Source organism: Diadema setosum, chromosome 18 (genome assembly GCF_964275005.1).
Source record: "Diadema setosum chromosome 18, eeDiaSeto1, whole genome shotgun sequence".
NCBI lineage: Eukaryota > Metazoa > Echinodermata > Echinoidea > Diadematoida > Diadematidae > Diadema > Diadema setosum.
This window is the reverse complement of record NC_092702.1, coordinates 2,543,653-2,562,956: the sequence shown is the minus strand read 5'-3', so window position 1 is coordinate 2,562,956 and position 19,304 is coordinate 2,543,653. Positions and strand designations below refer to the sequence as shown.

At 38.3% G+C, this 19,304-nt stretch overlaps 1 protein-coding gene across 1 annotated transcript; it reads left to right on the top strand.

Moving 5' to 3' along the window:
• The first annotated feature begins 2,251 nt into the window (after positions 1-2,251).
• LOC140241710 (ATP-dependent RNA helicase SUPV3L1, mitochondrial-like) lies at positions 2,252-18,884 on the top strand. The gene is made up of 15 exons (XM_072321460.1): positions 2,252-2,734; positions 3,828-3,905; positions 4,724-4,946; positions 5,480-5,648; positions 7,374-7,485; positions 8,179-8,256; positions 8,797-8,940; positions 10,723-10,851; positions 12,074-12,167; positions 12,670-12,760; positions 13,676-13,885; positions 14,556-14,732; positions 15,895-16,043; positions 16,968-17,158; positions 18,254-18,884. Exons 1-15 carry the CDS (start codon positions 2,353-2,355, stop codon positions 18,625-18,627), a joined length of 2,601 nt encoding a protein of 866 aa, XP_072177561.1. The 5' UTR covers positions 2,252-2,352; the 3' UTR covers positions 18,628-18,884.
• Positions 18,885-19,304: the final 420 nt, after the last annotated feature.

Here is a 19,304-nt window from a genome sequence, read left to right as displayed (position 1 = left end):
GGTATCAATCGTGTGTAGGAGGAAGTGAGGGTGAAATAAGCATTTGGCATAAAACCACATCATCATTTCTACAAACAGATTGTATGTCAACTCATGTCTGTGTGGTTGTTGTTGTTTTGTTGTCACTATAAATGCATGTAAAGAGGTCAGCATTCTTTCCTGTAATTGGACGCCATTGAAGTGTTCATTAAAATAAAACCAAGGTCTTGTCTCCAACCATTTGATATCACATACACGTTATTTCTATTAGTAGTCTTGATGGCATGTTAGTCTTATTACAGGATGCAATGACTATAATCAATCTTGTTGAGGGTCATGGCATTGATGATTATATTCTCAGAATCACTTAGTTATATGCAATCACTTCTTCTGCATACTTAGCAATTGTGGGCCTTTCCCTTTTGAATAAAAACTAGGTTCAAACAAAAAGATACAAGTTAAATGTGATAGATGAAGTATGCATGTATTTGATTTTCATTTATGTCATGAAACAAGAGTATTATGCAGCAGGTTTTTGATTGTGAAGTGTAGAGTGTTACATTACTTATAATGCTTTGCAGGACTTGTTTGTGCGAATGTTGGTGTGTGTGTGTGTGGGTGTCTGCAAAGTAAGGGAAAGTATTACATGTATTCGTGTTGAATTATACAAGTGTAATCCCATAAACTTGATGCATATGTTGATATTGAGCTAAGCATAATGCATTCATGATCAATTTACCAGAAATGCTTACTACAGAAAAGGTTGATGCAGTCATTGTTTTCACTGAACATTTGTTAAAGGGATTGTACAGTACTGGTTGAGGTGAGGATTCAGCTTGTAACTTTTTGCGAGATATTTAGAAGCCACTCTATGAAATGTTAAAGAGCATACAATTCTTAGGGGAATCAAAGTTTATTTGATGAAAATCGGTTTTAAATGACTGAGATATCTAAAAACAAGGAAAAACAAAGAGACCCTACTAAAAGTCGTGGCCTGTCAATTTTATTAGGATCGCTTTTTTGGATATCTCGGCCATTTCAAGGTCAATTTTCATCAAATAGACATTAAATCCTTCCTGAAATTACATGCTCTTTCATATTTCATAAGAGGTTTCTCATTATCTCACCAAAAAGAATGTTACAAACCTGAATCCTCGCCTCAACCAATACTGTACAGTCCCTTTAACTTGCATTCATGCTACATAAACAAGGAGTGAAAGAAAACAATATACTTTAACGTGAGAAGGGGGAGAGAAGGAAGAGAAAGAGAAAAGAGGGTTTTAAAAGGAAAGAGAGGTAAGAGCATAACTTCTAGAATAGTCCTTATTATGTCGCAAGTGAGGTATTACTTGAAAGGTTTAATTTTGCTCTATCTGATGATTGACTTACTTTGAAATGTTTAAAAATGGTGCTTAGCTCAATTTGCTATAAAACTCTTCACATTCTCCTCCTGTTTCCTCCATCCCTCCAAAAGAATTTCTGCATTATTTTGGAAAGCTACATCCTTGCCCTCCTCTGGGATCAAAGTGCAGTCAAGCGTGCTCACAGGCTTCTGATTGGATACTACTGGATTTGGAACCTTTTAGAGCAAAACTCATTTTCCATTGCCTGATTTTTCCATTTTCAAACAAGAATGTCAAAATTTTAAAGGGATGGTAGTTTGGTGGAGATGATCGAGGTCGAGGATTGGGCGAGATAGAAAATAGTTTAGAGAGCATACTATTCTAAGAGGAATTCAAAATTCATTTGATTAAAATCGGTTTTGGAATGGCTGGGACATCCAAAAACAAAGTGAAACAAAGCCTTTTAATCAGGATCGCTGCGGTTTTTTTGTGGATATCTCGGCCATTTGAAAACCAATTTTTATGAAATAAACGTCGAATTCTTGGAATGACATGTTCTTTCAGATTTCATAAGAGATTTCACAATATCTCACCAAAAAATGTCAGAAACATGGAACCAGGTCTCAAACAAAACTACATGTTTGTATACAATCCCTTTAAAGAGTTTACTGGATAAGGCTACCAAAAATGAATATACGTGTATTTCTGTCAAAGAGTCCAAGTGATGGAAAATGAATTTCACACCGCATTCCTTCTTCCACCTCCGCCCAACTCCACCGTTTCTCCAAAGCGCCCTCTATCACGGGTTAGTTTGTCGCCCTCTATGAATTACGTAATACATATTAGCACACACGATCTAACATTGCATTGCATGCATGCGCTATGCACGCTGCTAGCGCTCGCTTCGCATGCATGGTGTGGCTCTCGCGAAAGTACATGTGACTGTGCCTCTGAGCATGGGTCGAAAAAAGGAAATCATTGAATGAAGAACCTCATTACCTGAAACAGTTTACGAAGTTAGACAATTACCATGTCAACAACGTGTGGAAAATCGCATATGCTGGCAAGGAGGTTTTCCTCTCTTTACCTACCAAGCCGGGAAACTATTCGTGTGTCTCCAACTTTTAGCGCGATATCACGACTCAATTGGCCCGCAACTGGCGGGCCAGCGGGTCGCGAGCAACCCGTTCGAACTCTCTCAGCTGCCGTACTTTCCGCAAAGCAACTTCATCCTCGTCAGAAATCGTCAAAAGAGGCATGTTTATGTTGGCAAATTCGCAGGAATCTCTCCGATAAAAATGGGGACAAAAATGTGACCGCGTTGTTCATTCCTGTTCCTGTCAAAGCCGCAAACAATCCAGATGACATCAACATTGGCGAGGAGTTGGGTGGCGATTTGAAGAACAAGAAAGGTGAGTTCACGTCATGTCATGATGATGTGACAGCGGCGCAGTGCTGTCTCCATTCTATCTCGCATGATCATAAGGTTCTAATGTTACTTCTAAGAAAAAGATCCAGCATGATTATTCATGACTTGTGAGAACAAACTGACCTCTGGCGTCCTCAGCAATTTCTTCAAATTAGCAGCATTTTATTTTGCATGATTATCGTGATTATGAATATGAATGATTATAATAAATTATATTATACAGAGTGAAATAGAAGGTAAAATTATGATTGATGACCAAGTATAAAAATGAGATTGTTTCCATATTCATTTTCATATCATCTCATTTTTACCCTTAATAAAATATCAATCTAATTAGGAAAAATGAGATGATATGAAATTGAGATTATTTAAGAGTATGCGAGTACTAAATGAAATTTTATTTTTAATGGATGCTTTGTACCATTACACAACATTAGTATTAAGCTCATGAATAAACATCCTTGTTTTGTTTTAAGGTGCGAATAAGGTGTCACACGAAATATTTATCTGAGTGACCATATAAACAAATGCAAAGTAAGTTGACATGGTATGTGATGTTTCACATATTACTTCTCATCAGTTAAAATTATCATCATTATTATCTTAAGAAAGATAAGCGCATTTGAAACTGAAATTTCACACCATGACTCCTGAGCAGACTGTCCTGGTAGTTGGTAGGCCTGCATTTGCTTCTCTTGTAGCCAGCAAACCATTCAATTTTACATTTTGTAGGCCTATTATTTCCTTCTGATTTAAGAATTGACAGAAAAATATGGTTTTAATGGATCCCACATCTAAACACTATTTGTTTGAACACATTACTTGAATTTAAACAATGTCTGGATGGTTGACATCAATCTGTCCTTTTTAAAAATCATATTAAATGCATGTACATGTAGATTTATAGATTGATGATGCACAAAAACCTACGAAACATGTAGAATTGCATTTATATTCTTTAAGTTTGTGCACTATAGTATACTGGCACAGATGCAAAGTATCCTTGTTCCAGTATGTCGTTGATACCTAAACTGATATCAAGGTCTGCATTATTTCGTGAAAATCAACTCCACTAGATGAACTGCTGAAGATTCTGAACAAGTTCTCGAAGAGGCTGCCCATCCAGAAGCTGGCTGCTGAGCAGGGTCTAGATGGTAAGACTACACACGTGGTGAGATCATCCCATTCTTAATACTGAACTCTGCTGCCTATAACATGATAAAGTTAGTTATCTCCCTATCTGATGCCATTTTTTTTTTTTTTTTTCATCAAAGCCATGATCACTCAATCTTGCACTTAAAACACACATGATGATTTACAGTGTACCGGTATATAAGGTTGTAGAAAATGTATGTAGCTTTGCCTCGGCTCTGACACACACAAGCTGACACGGTACTCCACTATCCATGACTGGACCTACAATGTACTTCAAAGAACTGTTACATTATTCTATGAGGCACAGTGCATTATGCATGCACAATTTGTTGATTTGCCAATGTACATTGTACATCTGTAGTATATCAGAAAGTGCACCTTTTAACCTGTAACACACATTTCCCATCTTGATGCCTGCCTGACTTTTCTTGGAACTCATTCTCATGAGGTTAGAAACTCAGTTTGCTGGTCCTGTGAGTGCACAACATATTCACAAAAGACTTTGGTCATTCTACAGCATCCTGATGGCATTTACATAATTTTTGGACTTGGTTTCCAATGATTTCAGTAAATGTGAGGTGAAATTTGCATAAAGAAAATGGCTAGACTTTGGGTCATTGTAAGACACAATGTCTTGAGTGATTCTATGTTTTATCAAATTGATAATAATCATACAATCACAATTCTTCCCCTCCCAATTTTACTGTCCAGGCAAATTACTCTGAAAGAACAAAGTCAGTTTCTCTTCTTTCAAATTACTTGAAATTTTGAGATCTATAAAGTGGAGAGTACATGTATACATAATTTTGTCTTTCAGATAATTTGTTCCACCAGAGTTTCGTGAGCTTTCAGAAGTATGTGATGGACGCTGAGGCCCTGGAACCTGATTTGCATATCATCCTTAGCGACATCCTTGTAGGGGCGGGGCACATTGACGACATCTTCCCTTACTTCATGCGCCATGCTCGCCAGATCTTCCCCGCCCTGGACTGCATGGAAGACCTGAAGAAGATTAGTGACCTGTCTGACCCAGCTCATTGGTAAAGAGGACAAGTTTTAACTAACAGTGGCACAATTATTGTTCCCTTCAATTTCTGACAGACATACAGATCAAAGGTGATCTGGATTCTTATATTCAAAAACAAATAAATAAACAATAAGATAAATATTTTGTGTTTGTTTACAAATGATGACATTGTATTCTCTCAGATATTTTGCTGAAGCGATGATATTGATCATGAATCTCATGATATGATGATTCAGATGGTGATGTTTATGCTAATGTAGATTTTAAAAAGAAAACAAGGGAGCCTATGGTGAGTCCATGAATAGAATCAAGGTTATTATTCATTTTTGCAACCTGTTTCTGATTATATGTTGAGGATGAGAAAAATACAGACCTGTTGTCACTTGATGATATACCTGTACGTTAAATGTATGAACTCATGTCTGATAATGACTGTTAGTATTTTGTCTCTATGAACTATGATCTGCTATGAAATTCACTTTCTACAACATAATAAAATTTCAAAATTAGAAGTGATTCCATCTTCTGTGCCACCCTCCACCCTAGGTATCCGGAAGCCAGGGCCATTCGGAGGAAGATTGTATTCCATGCTGGGCCAACCAACAGTGGGAAGACGTACCACGCCCTGGAGAGGTTCAGTACTGCCAAGTCGGGTGTCTACTGTGGACCCCTGAAACTCCTAGCCAATGAGGTGCACAAAAAGACTAATGAGAGGGTGAGTTTTCAACCATGGCTCTGTTTCATTTAAGTTGTTATCAATGACAAGTTACAATGGCTGTTATAAGCTACTGAAATCCTTGCATCTGATTGACTGAGAGCAAATTTGTCATAGAAATGAGGCAATTGTTATCGATGCTAGGTAGTGGTAGACAAAGAGCTACCAGAAATATATCTAGATGTATGCCAAACTACTAACCAGTACATTGTATGTTTAGCATATTTGTCATCATCCAAAATAAGAAGTTATGATTTTAAATTAATAATGTGGGTATCGTTTTCATAAATTTAATTTAGCCTACTTGATAAAAGCAATTTCCCATTTCATACACAAAAAAAGTACATTTGGCCTCAGAATATGTTTTGACCATGCATCAGTTGTCTCTTTTTCTTTAAACAGTACTGGGTAACCAGGTGCTGGTGCGTAGAAAAAAAAATGTGTGTGAAAAGAAGCGTGAAAATCATGCATAACTGTGGTTTCTACCAATCCAATTACAGTGTTACAAACTTGTTTCGTTTTTTGTGTAAATTTTTACTTCAAACACTGGCCCTGGGGTTTTTATTTTTGCCTTTGGTTCCTGTTATCATTGTACACTAGCCTTTTGAATTCATCTTTGCATGCCAACATTTAGTTTCAAGACATAGAAAGGCCATGCTACTTGTAACTTTGGGTTGCATTGTTTCATAGTTCATTTGGCTGCCTCAACAGTTACAAACATCTCATATGCTACTGCCTTTCAATTAACAAGAACAAAATAATATTCATCATCATAATTTATCATTTGTTAGTAAACAAATAATGAATGGTCACGAGTGCAGTGTTACAAGATTTGCACAAGGTGAAAGATAGAGACGCTCTATTCAATGAGGGGAAGCCATGTTGAATAGTGCACCTCGTCTTTCACCGAGTGCAAAATCTTGTTCCATTACATGAGTAAAGACCGTACACTATTTGTTGGATGTGGTCCACACAGATCATTGAATTTATCACAGAAACGGCAACCATTTCCGTGAAAGGTGACTGAGTAGCACATTCACAGTCAGTCATGTACACGTACGTACACAAAACCGATCGGTTGAAATTGTTTACAGAACTGAGTGACAAAATGCACCCATGTAAGTGCACTTGTAATTGTTGTGCGCATGGCAAATTCAGGCCTGCATACAAACCCATTTTTTCTACTGGTCCGACCTGTCTGTCAGACCAGTAGATACCCAGTTTTTCCATGTTTTACCTGTCCATTCCTGAAAAAGTTACTGGTCCAATAACAATTTTTACTGGTCAGGGAACGTTGTACCAGTGCCGGTGTGCAGCCTTGGCAGATGTTAATTCATTGTGACATCAGAGAAGTGCAATGCCAGAAAAACTTTGAGTCAATCGTTAGTTCAATAGGGAAGTCAATGGAAATTGGTGATGTCAGCCTTGCGATATCCATTTTTGAGCCACAATTTAATAAAAAGCACAAGTCTGCATTCCGAAGTATATCAGTATTAGAGTTTTGTTTCTGTTGAAATAAGAACCTATGTACTGTTCAGTCTTTCTGGTCATTATTTGCAGGGTATTATGTGGTCATTATTTTCAGGGTATTATGTGTGACCTTTGGTCATCATTTTTCAGGGTATTATGTGTGACCTGTGATAATTATTTTTCAGGGTATTATGTGTGACCTGTGGTTCTTATTTTCAGGGGTGTTATGTGTGACCTTTGGTCATTATTTTTCAGGGTATTATGTGTGACCTAGTGACGGGGGAGGAGAGGAAGTTTGCCCATCCTGACTGTATCCCATCTTCTCACGTCGCCTGCACTGTAGAGATGACGAGTGTCTCCCAACCATGTGAGCCGAGATACCATCGTCTATTGCTGTGTCATACCTTAAACCATAAAATCCTGAAGACCACATAATTTCAGTCTGGTGCTGTATATTAATTTTTTTTTACTGTTTCATAAAGAAGAGTAAACCACTCCTCACATGTGCCCTTTGTCGTTCGTATATTGATGCATTTTTCTTGGCTGCAAAATCTTTTACGAACCTCTGTATTGCTAACTTAACAACTTATTCTGAAATTTAGCAACACAATTTTGAAAATTCAGGTCTCTGTTTCTCCATCTAATTAGTAATGAAAAAAAAAAAAAAAAAAAACCTAAAACAATTTCAATGAATTTAACCTGTTAAGTGTGATCTTTCTCCATTGTAAGATCTGCAGTGAAACTCAGAGGTGCCAAAATAATGCAAAATAGATGACATGTGCAGCAGATTTTCCTTGGACTTAATGGCTTGACTCCTTCATTTATTCTGTGGAGCATTGAATCATCCATTTATTCCTAATTGGATGATTAAGACACTTAATCATTTTTTTCAGTCACACTGTTAGTCTATTATGTATGATTTGATATGATTCTGCAAACTAGAAATGTTTAATATTTGTCACCATGAAAGTGTGGTCCTTTGTTTGTTATTTCAATCACCCTACCTACTCAGAACCAACCATTCTAGAATGACTACCTGTGATATTTTCCTCCAATGCAGATGAGGTTGCAGTGGTGGATGAGATTCAAATGTTGAGAGACCCTACTCGTGGCTGGGCATGGACTAGAGCACTGCTTGGTAAATCCTGTCATCTCATTTGAAAAAAAAAAAATACAATATTTGAGAGCTTTTTACTTTACAATGTTAATCCTATGCGTCTGTAATGTGTAACAATTTCCCCCACTAAACTTGAGGCACATTTCTCACCTTTTAGAGAGCCTCATGTATCCCCTCAGTGATAGAATCACCGGAAAAGCTGTGAACTCTTTGTTTGGTTGAATAATGAGTAAACATGAAATGTCCATTACTTGATATAAAAGCCTTCTTCTCTGTGGAAGTTTGAAACAGTATCTGTTACCTTTTTTTCTGTATGTGCATGGTTGTGGAGAATTTCAGATTATACTCTGACCTGTCTATTTTTCCATCTGCCATTGCTATGGTAACTTATGATACTTTTTCTGTGATATCACATCAGATGTTTTGATGTCAGTCATATCCATGGATAAAATGTTTGGTACGATTATTAGGTCTGATAAGAGACGAGTATGTGCATTAAGTTAAATAATGACAATATATGATAAGTCATTTTGTTTGCTGTGTATGGAATGCCAACACCAGGGGTCAACGCAAAGGAGATTCACCTGTGCGGGGAGCCAGCGGCGATCGACCTCATTCAACAGCTGACTGTCTCGACAGGGGAGGAGCTGGAAGTGAGGCACTACAAGAGACTCACTCCGCTGAAGATTTTGGATGAACCGCTGGGTAAGGAGATCTTAAAGGGATGTTAGGCTTTTGGCTGAGATGGGGCTGCAGGTTTCCACCATTTTTTTATGATAATTTTTTGAGATAATGATAAACTTTTTATGAAATATGAAAGAGTATATAGTTCTAAGAAGTATTCAAAGTTTGATTGATGAAAATTGGCTTTGAAATGGCTGAGATATCCAAAACAAAAAAATCCTATACGGTTTGGACCCACCTTTTATTAGGATCATTTTGTTTTACTTTGTTTTTGGATATCTCTGCCATTTCAAAACGGATTTTCATCAAATGAACTGTGAATTCCTCTTAGAATTGTAGGCTCTTTAACATTTCATGATGTGATTTCTAAGTACCTGGCTTGCAAAGAGTTAAAGGCTAAATCTACACCTCAGCCAATACCATACTATCCCTTCAATTTGTGATAACAGAAAGCTTTAGTTAACTACACTAACCTCTCTGAAGTGACGCTACTCTTTCAGAAAACTCTGGAATGTTGATTACCCCAGCTTTGCCTGTCACCAAGTCTGCCAACCAAATCAAGAGGGAAAATGTGGATAGAATTTGTTTAAGGGTACTAGAGCCAAGCAGGATTTAAAAGTCAGGATCTTGTGTTTTAATGTTCTGATCTTATCCAGTTATCACAGTCATCTGAGTTACGAACCTTTACAAAGATATATACCAGGTAGTCTATACTATAAACACTGTCTAGGGCATCAGTGAGTTGTCAGCTCTTAGCTGACAATGATACTGTGAACATTTTTTATTTGTGGGAAATTAGATTTTTGCACTAAGTGGCTCAAAAACATTTTGGGTTATTAATTTTGCATTGCTTACTCATATCTTTTCTACCATTTCACAAAAATTACAGAATTTGATATAACATTCCCAGGCATGGAAATTGATGTACACTTTACTACACAATATACATACAGATGTATGTGTATCAGACTTGACTCTAGACAATTATGCATTACACAAACAATCCGTTTGAATGTGCCTTGCCTGCACGGGAAGCTGCTAGCATACACACACATGGTCAAAATGTGATTAGAAAATGATGAAGATATTATAAAGGTATAATTTGCACTAGACCAAAATTAGAGCAAAATCCGCAAAGACAAATGTTCTGCAAATATCAGCATTTTTGCATAGGGCATTTACATTGTGGTGTGGTCAAAGTGATTGAAGTGCTTTCAAATACCTCCACGGCATAATAAATTATCCTAGTCACTGGAATCAAACTTGAGTTTACACTGTATTCACTCCTTACCATGTGGAGTTGGACAGCTAGGCTGCCACTTTTAAAATGCACAGGTGCTAAATCCAGCCACATTAGCATTCTGCTTCCTAATGGGTTCCCATTCATACACCTTGGTGTAGAGGAGCATGTTAGTTATGTGTAACGCTTAAGGACACAGATGTGGAAAGCAGGGCTTGAACCAAGACCTCCCTGCTGAAAGCATAGTGTACTAACCAGTAGACTATGTCGCCATGAGTGTATGAACTTTATGACCCGAATTCATGAAGATGGTACAATTTCTTCTGCGTAAATACGATTGACAGATTGCGTACGCCAACAGACGTCTAGTAGCAAGCACGCATTGATACATGCATGTCAAAGGTATGCCTATTTCATGCTAATTTTAGACCATGGTATAAATTTGGTACCATGGTCTAAGTTTAAACCACCTTTGTGAATTCGAGCCTATGATGCTAATCATGCCACAGATTCAATAATGATGATGTGTCATTGATTGGTTTCGTTGTTCCTGGTGTCACCAGGTAATCTGGAGAATGTAAGACCAGGAGACTGTATCGTGGCCTTCAGCAAGAATGACCTCTACTCCATCAGCAGACAGCTTGAGGCAATGGGAAAAGAGTGCGCTGTCATCTACGGCTCTCTGCCCCCAGGTGGGTGGTCACTGTATTTCATTGTAGTACATGCTTGGATTTTCAGAGTATTTCAGTATAGTGCATGCTTGGGTGATCACAGTACAGTTGAACCTCTCGTATCCGGACAAGTCGGGACCGGGGCTCATCCGGATAAGGGATTTGGCCGGATACGGGAGACTCAATGCTTTATACATGTACATTTACATACACATGTACTGATGTAGCCCATTGTAGTACCACATGTAGTAATGTATATACTGCAACCTTTTCATTGTTACATTTGGGGATGTTTCGGGATGTTGAAATGTCTGAAGGTAAGCAATTTGGAAGGAAATTTGATGCAATGTATGTTAATCATATTGGAAGTAATATGTAATTCATGTGTGTTTGGGTAGGAGTTCTCAAGGAGTTGGGAATCCCCCTTTCTTCCCGTAATTATTTAAAAAAATCACGGCGAGATTGCGTCCGGATAAAGGGAGGCCGGATAATAGAGGTTCAACTGTATTTCAGTATACTGGTAGTGCATGCTCGGGATAGGAATATATTACTTGCCACTCATTCACACTGGGTCCCACGCAGGACTTTCCCCTTGAAAACCAGTGTGGGTGTGGATGCTCACCAGGACTTCTCCCGGTGTTCCCGTGAAGCAAGTAGAGTCCGGGGACAAAATTTAGAGTGGAGAGTGACCCTGGGCTCTGTATTGATAGCGCCTGGCTGTATTCATCACGTGCACATTCTGGTGTTTAATGGAATGGCACTACTCAAACGGCAATTCTCCACACAGCTCAGGGACAGTTGATAGGAGTGTGTGACCCAATGTGAAAATGGGGAATATCTGCACTCCCAAGTTCACCTTCTGATGTAATACTATCTATCAGCAAAAAATCTTTTTACTTAATGGCACTTGGAGGATTTAGTAGCCATCATTAACTTGATTTTGATAAAATTTCCAAGATTTATGTAAATAATAGCCTAAGGTATTACCAGTGAATATAAATATGGCTGTAGTGTACATGCATTACAATGGATTTTAAATTCATCCTGAATTGTGAGTTCAGGCAAGGAGTTATCAGATAACTCCGTGGTTTAGGTATCATGTCTACTTTTGTTGACCTAAATTTCTTTGAATGAGTAACACTGGTCCAATAGCGTAACTACTTATGCCAGAAGACAGATGGTATCTTTAATTGTTGTGAAGCATAATGGGATACCTTGTCATTTATTCTCTCTCTTTTAATAGGGGCCAAACTCAGCCAGGCAGCAAAGTTCAATGACCCTGAGGATCCCTGTAAGATTCTGATTGCTACAGATGCCATTGGCATGGGGCTGAATCTGTGAGTGTTACCAGACGGATTTGCTAACTGCTTCTTAAAATCACAATAAATGTTGACATTTGTGTATTCTGAAGTAGTCTTATTTGTCTCCGTCTGTTCCTGTTTCTTCTTCCTTCCAGAGGGGAACAATTCCATCCATGTTCATATTCAATATAGCTGCCTTGTAAAAAAAAAAAAAATAAAAAAGATGAAAAAATGAAATAAACCTTCAAGTTCAAGATCTTGATTTATTTTGGCAAATGTGAGACTTTTCTCAAGTGGCTATTTGTCTTACAAGGAATCACATTTTATTGGACATAGTTAAACATGAAAAAAAAAAGTCTATTCTTTATCTGTATGATAAGGTGGTGATGTGTGAGAACCATGTAATTATACTGAAAAAAAAAACCCCAACACATATTGTTTTGAAGCAAAGGTTAAATGAAAAAGCAGTTATACAGCCTGAAACTTTTTGCAGATTGACAGTCATTTATTTCCTTGATTGCATTGTTTCATGATGTAGGAGCATCAAAAGGGTGATTTTCAACACCCTTATCCGTCCGACGATTAATGAGAAAGGGGAAAAAGAAATGGACAGACTTACAACTTCACAGGTAAGTCATCTATGCAAATTAGGTTTGATTAAACTGTAAGAGATAAATAGTTAGCTTTGTAAAACTTGAAAACCTAGAGGGCGGATTAGGATACATGAACTTGTGAGCATCATTCCTGATGAAAATGCTCTTGCTTAATTTTGGTTTATCAAGTTGTACTTATTAGTAGTGTACTATTTAATTAATCATTAGAAGATGATGCATGCATACCAATGGGCAATACAGCAAAGTTTCTTGTCACCAGTGACACATCTTTAAGTAATACTTGTTGTGGTTCATTGGATTGAGTTCTCTGGCTGGAACAGTTGTGTCCGTAGGCAAGACATTTCATCCTCATTGCTTAACCCTTCCAGAGAAGACTTGGAGCTATCAGTCAAATGGTTGCATGCTTAGAAGCATTCATTGCTTTCTTAGCAGCCATATTAAACAAACCATAATACAACAAATATTGATCCTTTTCTTTTCTTCTGAAATCTTACTCTGATTTCTGTCAAATAATTCAGTAACAAAACAATCATAAAACCAATCATTACAGTTGCATTTTCTACAATATATTTTTGTAACAGAAATGTTGTTTTTATGCAATAGCTTAAAAACAAAGAACTGTAAAAACAAATACACTGTACCTGAAACATACCTAACTTGGAATTTGCATAGGGAAAACATACAATACACACAGGCACAAACACAGATCATGCGTGGAAGATTAACAGTATCTTTATCTTCAAAAAATAACTAATTGAGGGCATGTTATGTGTCATGTTTTGTGAGAAAATAGCAACAACAAACAAACAAACTCATTCTAGAAGGGTTTCTTTGGTCTGTAAAATTCCTCATGATGTGAAATTTCTGCATCAGCAGGAACATATTTTCTATTCTGTAACTTGTATCTAAATCCTGATGCCAAATCCACAGGCCTTGCAGATTGCTGGAAGGGCGGGAAGATATGGCACTCAGTTCGAGGAGGGCGAAGCGACAACTTTTCATGCCACTGACCTGCCTCTCCTGAAGGAGATCTTGGCACACCCCGTGGAGACAATAGAAGCTGGCGGACTCCATCCCACAGCAGAGCAGATTGAACTCTTTGCCTACCACTTGCCAGATGCCACGCTCTCCAATTTGATTGTGAGTTAATATATCACATTGAATTGTGAGTTACTAAGACATTGAAGAATAACACTTCATGTTGCATCCTTCACTACAGTGAAAAATGCAATGAAGTGTGAACATTTACTTAGGGAAATCCCTGTATTTTTTGAGATTTTATGAGAGTGAAAAAATTTCTTATAATTTGTAGAGTTTTTGTAGACATCTTTTGCTTTTTTTCTTTTTGGAGAGCAGTATAAGTAATTGAGTGAATAGATACAGTCAATGAACTTGGGAGTTCAGGCTGTGCATATTTGCATGCGAGCTCTAAAGCGCATGCTCTGCTTGGAGAGGCACAGCATAGCTGGAAGCTGATGGCATAAACAAAAGACTTCTATACTGGGAAATTGGGCGATTTTCAGCATGTGCGTATGGGTGGAAATTAACTGCTTGGCAGAGGTCTGCACTCTCCAAGTGCTTTTCTAGTATGGAATTAGGTTTGATATCAGCTTCCCCGACACTGGTAGATTTCAGTTTATGATTGTTATCATCATGATATACAGTTTATGTTTATCGTGAGATTAACAATAGTTTTAACTATTCATTATTTTAGGCAGAATTTAAAAATCCCAGCTCGTATACAAGCTACTGGCCTATTTCCATGAATGATAAAAGTTTGGTTGATGACTTCTTGTTCTGCACAATCCAGGATATTTTCATCACCTTGTCCCAAGTGGAGAAGAACTACTTTGTGTGCAACGTGGATGATTTCAAGTTCCTAGCTGATATGATCCAGCATGTTCCCCTCCACCTTCGTGCCCGCTACGTCTTCTGCTGCGCTCCCATCAACCGCAAACTACCCTTCATCTGTACCATGTTCCTCAAGGTAATGGTGTCTCAATAGTAGGTTTACATGGTGTGAAAGTGGATTTCCTCTGCAGAGAAAGCACTAGTAATGTTCATACCCCAATTCATTCTCTTTTGATTATTGTCTGAAATTGATAATCTATCCCAAAAAGCACTGTGTGTAGCTGAACATGTACTCCTGTTAATTTGATCTTGAAATATTTCATTTTTTATATATTTCATATTCAGGAAAGATCTTATTTTTTGTTTGGTCGGTTGATTGTTTTTTCATGCAAGAAAGTTTGTTTTGGTGTTTTGTTTTTTTTTCAGGAAAAAAAAAATGGTTGAAATTCTGGGATTAGAGATAGGTATTCTGTCTTAAAGGTATTGGTAAAGAATAGTTTTGGGGAGTAATGTATGTTTGACATGTCGGGGTATTCAGTGGTGTATACTATTTTTCCAAACTTGCAGATATGAAATATACATGAAATCAATTATATGATAAAATCATGCAATCTATAACTTATTTTTGATATCAATGGCTGCAGTCCTTGTCCAGATGAAAATATAGCATAAAATAAGAAAAAAATAGGACTTTGCCTCACACTTATTTTATACAAGGCAATTGAAATTGAATATGTCCCAGAGCAAGATGATTTCATTCCCACAAGCAGAGGTAAGACACAGGAGTTGGTGTGTTGCATCTCCTGCAATGAATGATAGCACTATAAGAGATATGCAAGAGATGCAATTTTCATCACGATATGACCTTCTGTAGCAGCAAAAAAATAATTCTTCAAATGGCCTAGAATCTGAGGTGGCATCATTTTTATAATATGAATAGTATGTACCGAGCAGATTCTTTTTGAAGTCCTGGTATGTTTTGTGGGTTTGCTGTTGCACAATTGAAATTATGTAATTGAGTTTGAAACCATAAAAAGAGTGTATGATGCAATCATGGATGACACTTGGTTTACATTGCACCAGTGCGTGTAGCTGTGTTTGGCTTTTGCTGAATGCCTGAGAAACAGCTTGCAGTATTCCATCCAAGGGAGTTACATTTGTATGTACTCTTGTTATTATATATCGCATCCCCACACACAACGACAACAACAAAAAGGTACTGCCCCAGGGTAATTCTGCAATAGACTCAGGAAAATGTTTACTTTAGACTCATGTGACTTAACTTTCACTTTCCACAGTTTGCCAGGCAGTACAGCCGCAACATCCCCATCACCTTTGACTGGTTCTGTCGCTCCATCGGCTGGCCTCTCAGGGTGCCAAAGAACATCCGGGACTTGATGCACCTAGAGGCGGTACACGATGTGATGGATCTCTACCTTTGGCTGAGGTAATCATCATAGTGGTGGTGGTGATAGTGGTGGTAATGGTGGTGATATGGGTATGGTGGTGGTGGTGGTGGTAGTAGTCGTAACTGTGAGGTTGATTTTGGTGCCTGGTGATGATGATGATAATTATGGTGATAACAATGATATTGATGATGGTTATGATGTTGACCATATGGGTGATTAAGGTACATGTAGTCATTACAATGATGATGGTGACGGTGATGATGATAATGGTAACAAAAGTTATGATGATTACAATAGAGAGGATGATAACAATGATTGTGATAGTGGTAGCTTTGATGTTGATTATGGTGCCTGATGGTGGTGATAGTGTTGGTGTTTATAGTGGTAGTGGTGGTGGTGGTGATGTTGGTAATGGTAGTGGTGGTAGTGGTTGTTGGTGGTGGTAATGGTGGTGGTGATGATGATGATGATAATTATGGTGATAACAATGATATTGATGATGGTTATGATGGTGACCATATTGGTGATTAAGGTAGTCATGACGATGATGACAGTGATTGTGATGATAATGGTAACAAAAGTGATAGTGATGACAATAAAGGAGATGATAACAATGATCATGATGATGGTAATGATAAAGATTATTTTGATTATAAAGATGAGAAGAATGATGTTAATAAAGGTGATGAAAAATATGGTGGATAACAATGATGATGACCATAATGATATTAAGAAGTGACATCAAGAACAAATATTGGAACCCAAATGTCCTTAACAGAGTAATGCATGATAAGCAAGGGAAGATAAGGGAGAAAGGACATACAGTAGAATTTGGGCTGTGATATAAAAAAAAAAGAATGAATGCTTGTTGAGCAGAGAGACTTTGGAAGAATTTATAGGGCCATTTAGTGACCAATATACCTAGAGTGACCACAAATCCTTCATTGCCATCTTCACCACAGCTACCGCTTCATGGACATGTTTCCAGACATTGCCCTCATCCAAGACATCCAAGGCGAGCTGGATGACATCATCCAGATGGGTGTGGTCAACATCACGAGGCTGATCCGGGCCAGCGAGACGAGATCCAACGGGATGACCTCCCTCCCTGACCCAGACATTCAGGAGAGGAAGAGACATGGCAAGAGAGGAGGTGAGACAGAAAACCTTGGGTAACCTTGTGTTGATACCTTCCTGAAGGTCCACTAGGGACTCTGACCAGCAGTTACAACACAAGCAGGAGTAGATGGGTTTGTATAGCAGATTTACTAGAGGGCATGGGTCTGTTTCATGAAAGTCTTATCAAAGACTTTTTGCTCGTAAGACACACATTTGAGAGACTTCATGAAACAGATTGGAAAGTCTCTGATGGCTACATATGAGCGACTTTGGCCAGTCTGAGATTTATATGAAGACTCTTATGCGATGACTTAATGAAATGCACCCCAGGTTTAAGAGATGCACCAGTTGAAAGGTTAATTTCTGAGCATGGCAGATGTTGATTAGCATTGAAAGAAGCAGAACTGCTTGTCATGATTGCATCTGCTTCTGTATAGTTTATATTCAGTAAATGCCATGGGTGGGATGGGACATCTACTTCTTCACTGAACATTTTGAAGAACATCATCAGCCTCTGGTGCTGCCTTTGTATCTCAGGTCTGGACAAATACTCCTATTTATACACAAAGTTGGGCACAGGAAAGCTCCTGAAGTGCTTCTACTTGTGCCCTGTTGAGTCTTTTGACACACAGATAGTTACTGCCTGCCGAGACTGCACACTTTGGCCCAAATTCACAAAGGTGGTACAATTGAAACCATGGTTTAAACCATGGCCAAAGACCATAGTTTTGTATGGGGCGCCAAGTGTCGCATGGCCTATTTTGTTACGAAATCAGTCATTGTGTTGATTTCGTCAACGAAGTGTTCATTTCATTATGAAATGTTGATATTACGTCGACAAAATTACTGATTTCGTAATGAAATAGGCCATGCGACACTTGGCACTCCATACAAGTTGTTCATGATTTAAACCATGGTTTCGATTGTACCACCTTCGTGAATTCGGGCCTATGTGTCTGAGAGAGACGTAACTGTCATTGTAATGAGATTGAATGAAGGGGGAAAAGTGTTGACAGTGATAACAGAGTTTTTGTTATCTGTTCAAATCACAGCTTTATAACAGTGAATGCCATATTTTGCAAGGCAGTGATGTGATTTTGTAACTTTTGTAACTTTTTCACCACAACAGATGTGACTATTTCTAGGCCTGAGGACCAACAGTCCAGTGGAATGACAGGAGGCAGTGGCAGTGACGGTGAGTTAGGCTCTCAGGATTCCTCTGAGGATGGCACGGGCCGACCAAAGAGGGCATCATCAGGCTCATTGGGAGGTCGAAGGTCAAGCACAGAGGACCTCTCAAGAAAGCTGGGTGGATTGTCTGGTCGTCTGAGTAAGGAGCTGGTCAAGCAAGGTCTGATTTCTGAGGAGATGTTGGAACAACTGCAGGCTGAGTGGAAACAGGCCAGCCGCAGGAGCAGGACGGAGTTCGGTAGTCAGGACAGCGACGGCGATGACGATGGTGGTAAAAAGCCCTGGAGGAAAACGGGAAAGCGGAAGAAATGAGGTGAAATGCTTGTTGTCATCACCAGGCAATCCCTCTGAGAGGAAAACTGGGACCATCCAAGGATAGTAGTACGTCTGATGTGTGCGGAAGACAACTCTCTTTGGGAATATGCACCAAATCTCAGTGGTGACACCACACTGGTTGAACGTACCTTTGTGAGACATGTCGTGCACTTCTATTGACACCTGTATTGTGTTTGTCAACATCTGTGGAATGTGGATATAATTAATTGATGATGAACATTAACAGGCAAAGCCAGATGATATAATGTGCTGTTTCTATCATGAAACATAATGTTGATGAATTAAAGGGAAGATAAACCCCAAGAGCAATGTGGATTGAGTGAAAGCAGCAACATTAGTAGAACACATCAGTGAAAGTTTGAAGAAAATCGGACAATCGATGCAAAAGTTATGAATTTTTAAAGTTTTGGTGTTGGAACCGCTGGACGAGGAGACTACTAGAGGTTATGACGTATGAGTGGACAACAATACCAAGAAAATATAAAGAAAATTCTGCAAAAATCCATTTTTCATGAAAATTACAAATTCCATCAACTTGATATTGACATATGTTAGGGGTAGCAATTATTCCCCCTGCTTTCTGAAAGAGGTTGGTCCATTGCTCTTTCATAATTCTAGAAAAGTGAATTTTTGTTGAATTTCCTTTATATTTT